Source organism: Formica exsecta, unplaced genomic scaffold (assembly GCF_003651465.1).
Source record: "Formica exsecta isolate Colony F162 unplaced genomic scaffold, ASM365146v1 scaffold218, whole genome shotgun sequence".
NCBI lineage: Eukaryota > Metazoa > Arthropoda > Insecta > Hymenoptera > Formicidae > Formica > Formica exsecta.
Window position 1 is genome coordinate 10,508 of NW_021849477.1, and position 6,236 is coordinate 16,743.

Sequence of the window (6,236 nt, forward strand, 5' to 3'; positions counted from 1 at the left end):
AAAGAATTATTCAACAGTCTTTCTTCATGTCTTATGAAAGATCTTCTTAACTGATAAAACATTTTACAGGAATTTGTTTATCTATTATCTTGGATTTCTCTTTTTTCTTGTTCAAACATTAGTTGTTTAATTACTATTCATCATTACCAGTCAATAATTTTATAACGAGATTCCTTTTGTAAGTAATAAATTTATGTTGCATGAATTGCGTTAGAATACAAATTAAAAATTAGTTTTCTTTTGTCAAAGTGTTCTATTCAATAGAAAAAATTCTGGTCGACAAAATAAATTTTTTACTCGTATCTTCGGCATTTTTCACATAATACAATTGGTAAGAAAAATTCACCTCTCTCATGTTAAATATATTTCTGGTTTACAAATTTTATTTGCAACATATGTATCTATACAATTAGTTGCGTACAAATTGATTGCATAAATCTAGGTGGCCCGGCTCTTTTTTTAACTCCACATGTTATTCCGCATAGCTAAGAAATGTTTAGGGTCGCTGTAGGCGTCAAGTTTCATTAAACGTTTCTTCACAGGCGACTTCGAGGAACGATTTACGTTAAACTAAACTCTGACCGAGTAGAAAACGCGCCTGCTTATTTTCTCTTTTGGTCTATCATGATGCCGATGATTCTATGTTACTTAAATCGTAAGATATTTAGGCTGTGTTCCGATATTCACTACCAATACTGAAAATCTATAATTTACGTCACGTACACTATAGATTTTTAATACTGGCAATAGATACGGGAACGTAGCCTTAGAATGTAGGATATAGAATTTAGATGTGTAGTAGAATAACTCGTTAGACCGGTTTAGAGCACGTGTCGAAAACGATTCATTTTAGAATATCTAAAAATATGAAAATCGCATCGATGATGTCTCATTATAGCCATAGAATCATATCGAATACGAATCATATTCGATATATCGTATGCGGTACATCCATATAAAAATATTATATATATACAAATGTATATTCTATAAAAAAAAAAAATTTTTTTCTATTATACGATTATATTATAAAATCAATCGAGACGGAATTAATTAACTCATTCTATCTCTCAGTCGGTAGTCATCTTACGAAACAAACATTGCGAAACGCAATACATAGTTGTCTGGTAGCGGTACGTTCGGAAATAGCACCCGAGCATCGTTCTACTTTTAGTAAATACAAAGATAGAACGACGCTCGTGTGCACACGGGTGATGTTTCCGAACGCAGCCTAGCTGGCGCATTTTCATTTCAAATCATGTATATACGATATGCGTATATAACAAGGCGCGCTAAAATATCAGCAATGAAACGAGTCATATGAAATTTATTCTTTTCTTATGGAAATTATATAATGCAATCATCGCTTCTACGACTTCTGTGTGATGATTCATCTTTTTCTCTCCCTCCACCGGAAAGGGAACCATATTATTAATACTGGCAATAGATACGGGAACGTAGCCTTAGAATGTAGGATATAGAATTTAGATGTGTAGTAGAATAACTCGTTAGACCGGTTTAGAGCACGTGTCGAAAACGATTCATTTTAGAATATCTAAAAATATGAAAATCGCATCGATGATGTCTCATTATAGCCATAGAATCATATCGAATACGAATCATATTCGATATATCGTATGCGGTACATCCATATAAAAATATTATATATATACAAATGTATATTCTATAAAAAAAAAAAATTTTTTTCTATTATACGATTATATTATAAAATCAATCGAGACGGAATTAATTAACTCATTCTATCTCTCAGTCGGTAGTCATCTTACGAAACAAACATTGCGAAACGCAATACATAGTTGTCTGGTAGCGGTACGTTCGGAAATAGCACCCGAGCATCGTTCTACTTTTAGTAAATACAAAGATAGAACGACGCTCGTGTGCACACGGGTGATGTTTCCGAACGCAGCCTAGCTGGCGCATTTTCATTTCAAATCATGTATATACGATATGCGTATATAACAAGGCGCGCTAAAATATCAGCAATGAAACGAGTCATATGAAATTTATTCTTTTCTTATGGAAATTATATAATGCAATCATCGCTTCTACGACTTCTGTGTGATGATTCATCTTTTTCTCTCCCTCCACCGGAAAGGGAACCATATTATCTTATCTACGCGATGCAGAAGTTTTATATTTCCTCGTTGATCCGATGAGAGAAGGATGAGAAATGATGAAATGGACGAGGAAATCCAATAGTTTTTTATCAAACTACATAGAGTTCACCGAGATAACTCATAAACGACGATCTCATTGGTCAAGCTTCCTATAGTCCATTATTGCGTATCACGATTTAGTAATATAAATAGCGCGACGAACCTGTCCGATACTCAGTATGGGAAAGAGCTTAGACACGTGTGTATATATAAATCACTGAGAAGAGAGATCGCGCAAGTATTTCTTTGAGAGGTTTTTGAATGATCCTTGTAAAATTCTTCGTTTGCTTATATATATATATATACATATTTTCATCTTCTATTATAGTGTAGTTTAATAAAAAAAATAATATTAATATATAATAGTATGTCCTTCAATTTTACCTACAAATGAACGATATAATCGTTCAAAGTTTAATTTTGAAAGAAAATTTATATTACTTTAATTATCGTTTTTATAACATATCAATCGACGATGAACCAAAACAAGAGGAAGAAAAAGTGATAGAAGGAAGCTACGACATGTGCAAAAAGACGCATTGTGTATTTTAATAAGGAATATAATAATATTGTGCGTGTATAATATACGAATAATTTATCGAGGTGATAAAATCGATATCATATTCTACGGAGAAAAAAAGAAATGCAAGATGTACAGACAAAACGAGCAAAAAATTTTGTTATCGTTAGGAATGAGCTTGTATTCATTGAAATAGACCAACTTATATGTATATCTCAAGTTACATCGTTCCTGCAAAAATTCAATGGTATGCAAAGCATTCTGAAAAGAAATATCTACCAGCCGGAAAGAAATATTATATATATTAGAATAGATTTTCGGAGAAGTTTAAAAAAATTTAGATCGAAAGCAACTTTTTCATAGACAATATTTAATACTATTTTGCTCCGAATGTACTTTTGGAAACGATATATTTCAATATATAATATACGCGAGTATCTTATTTTTTATAATTGTATCTTATTTTTTATATTTAATTAATCATAGAGAAATAAAATTCTCGAATATATATATATCCAATTGAGATCTTTCAAATCTCTTGATATTTTTCGCTTACAAATATCAGAGCTAAATAATCCCTTTCGAATATGAAGAGACTATCTATCTTCACCGTTCTTATGGTTTTCTTTTTTAAAGCTCAACGCTTTAGACTCCTCCTCCTTTGTTTACTGTAGCCGTACCGCCTCGAGGGCTCCAGGGTTGCAAAAGGAAACAGCGACAGTTCCGACGTACCTCTTGTGCCGGATAGACGTTCGTTAATGTTACGCTTTGTCGGAGTGAATAGATATACACGTTTTAAATGATACACACATGTGATAATGGATACAGTACTTGCTCGATAAAGGTTGTGTGTATGATCAACATCGCGCGAAAATATTTTTTAACAATAATTGACGAAATACCACAAAAAATCTTCGGAAAAATTCTTGTATCTATCTATCGCGGCATTATTACTCGTATTATAAATATCATTTTATATATATATATATATATATAAAATTATTCTCGGAGGAATAACTATAAGCTCATTAATGATTAAAGATTTGTGTGTAATAACGTGTAATAAATTAAAACCGTCTGATATACGTAAGATCTCGAAAGCATCGATAAATCAATCAGCATGTGACTTTCATAGTTTGCGTATTTGCGATTTGCTTTATTAGAATCTGAATTATTTATTTCCTTTCCGACACGAGAGTGCCCTTGCCAAAGTAAACATCTTTCAAGGCTTATGACACAATCACGCTGTTATCCGTATGTATATATTTCCTTTTATATTTGCGCAAATATATTACGAGAGATGATGTGCGGTGATTGACCTTTCTTTCGATAAATCAACTTGTACATCTTTTATAAAAAAAATTGCGTTTATATCAAAGGTCTAACAAGAAGCGTGTTTATCTATCAAATTGATTCAGAGTCGCAAGGACGCCGACACTGGGTCTCTTGCCGCGACGCATCGTTTAGATAAATAAAGAGCGCGTAATAAACATATTACTGTACTAGAATTTTATTTATAGCAATTGCATGCAATATGTTTATAATATCTCGGCTTGATTTTTATATCAATAAAATGCTGACATGCACAGTTAGAAATACATTAAATACGAAACCGCATGTTCAAAGAAAAACAATATAACAATAATTTTATATCCATTATTATATAACCAGTGTTTTTTATATTTACGGGGATTATTGGATCATTATTTTATTATTATAGCCTTTATTATACTCAGTATAATGTATTATATAATGTATTATATGTATGATTAATGATGATGTTAGTTTAGAATTTAGAATTAAATCTTTTAAATATAATCACCATAAAAAAATTTATTAACGTAAATTATCTTCTTATAAATTAATAAACATTGTGGTTTTCTAAACAAATATTCAAATCAATTATTAGTATAGAAGAGCTAGGATTAACTGTAGTTACGTCGTGCGAGACTTGCAAGAAAATAATTTGCATTAATGAGCTCTTTGTGGCGATCAAAGAAACGGCGAACTAAAAAGGTATTTATCGCGCAGGATGTCGCAGTATAAGAAATTTATGCAAATTGGCATTCAATATTACGCGGAACAGGAGCGTGCAGATGATTCATTTTCTTTCTTTGATCGTGCACGAGACATAGGCGGCCGGCGTAGTTTCGCATGCCACGTGGCGCGCATCGAGCGCAACAGGTGTTTATCAATAGTCGATTGGACGCATGTGCTCGCTCCTTTCGCCGCTTCGCTAATTAATCGCTATTTCGATGAATCGCCCTGTATGTGTGCTTCGCATTTATACAATGCGATAACTGCTTTCTTTTCTTCGCTATTCCTTGGATTGAAAAAATTTATTAACGCAAATTGAATTAAATCTTACGCGACATGTCTATAATTAATTATAACTATTTCGAAATCTAATTTATAAGAAAGTAATTTATATAAAAGTTAATAAATTTTTTTGGTGATTACTTAAAGAAATTAATCTTCTAAATTAATATATCCTAATCGATCATACATATAATATGTATTTGATTCTTAAGTGCATTTTGCAAACGCTTCGGGTCCAGTTTAATGAAATATAGAGCAGTAATATATGTTTATAATCTTGATGTAATATTACAAGCCCCACATTTGCATAAATTCCTCACTAATGTTAAATCTTTCCTTTCTTACAAGATGTAACGATGACGGTAGCTGTAAACTTTTTATTGTATGCAAAATGAATATGAGATTATAATTAAGAAAATCTAAAAATGATTAAATTTAAAAAACTAAAATTAAATGTAATTAATAAGAGAGTGAGAGAGAGAAGATTAAAAAAAAAACCTGAGATTACGTGAACATTTTTTAAATTATTTTTTTAAGAGAACTAATAATCTCGAATCTTAGCGAATGTCGGACTCACCGCGATATATATCAGATCTCGTCGTTTCAGCGATATTCAATTCCACTGATGTTACTACTGCAAGCGGCGGAATAATATAAGGCGTGTGTGTGTGAGACAACAATTTCGCCTTTCTCAGCTGTATCTAATCGACTGACGACGGTCGTCGGCCTCAATCACTGATTGAACTTCGACGATCATTCGCTACTTATACCGGAAACAGGTTTGAGCAAAAAGATTCAGCGATGGTACACCGATGTTAATCGAATGAGACATGTTAGCGAGCTGACAAATAAAACTTTCTAAGCGTCGGTCGATGCGCAGCATCACATCCGCAGGATCCGTGACGCCTTTGACGTCTCGAGAAGTAACGGCTGCGCGTTATCGAGTACCTGCCACAAGAATCGCATCTTACAAATGTGCTTTCGAAGCGATCATGGATCGCCAGGAGATCATAGTTCAGAAATCATCGGAATATGATGATAATGTCGAAAAGATAATGACAGAATTATTTGATTTACCGAATCCGGGCATCGTCGCTTCTATGAGTCCCTCAGACAAGATTGCGAACAGGTGATCTGCAAAATCTTACTTTGTACTGCCGATTTATATGATCGAATACATATGACAAAATATCGATTAATGTATTTTATATACATACATA

At 32.6% G+C, this 6,236-nt stretch overlaps 1 protein-coding gene across 7 annotated transcripts in view; it reads left to right on the forward strand.

Annotated features, from left to right (window-relative positions):
- The first annotated feature begins 3,268 nt into the window (after nucleotides 1–3,268).
- Nucleotides 3,269–6,236, forward strand: part of LOC115235278 — a 14,767-nt gene continuing 11,799 nt past the window's right edge. Inside the window, exons 1-3 of one of the 7 annotated variants that reach the window (XM_029806943.1) lie at nucleotides 3,270–3,951; nucleotides 5,624–5,795; nucleotides 5,880–6,145. In XM_029806943.1, coding sequence (XP_029662803.1) covers nucleotides 5,889–6,145 — 257 coding nt within the window. In that variant the 5' untranslated portion in view covers nucleotides 3,270–3,951; nucleotides 5,624–5,795; nucleotides 5,880–5,888. Of the gene's footprint in view, nucleotides 3,952–5,623; nucleotides 6,146–6,236 lie in introns of all 7 variants that reach the window. The other 6 variants (XM_029806944.1, XM_029806945.1, XM_029806946.1 and 3 more) reach the window with 6 other exon arrangements.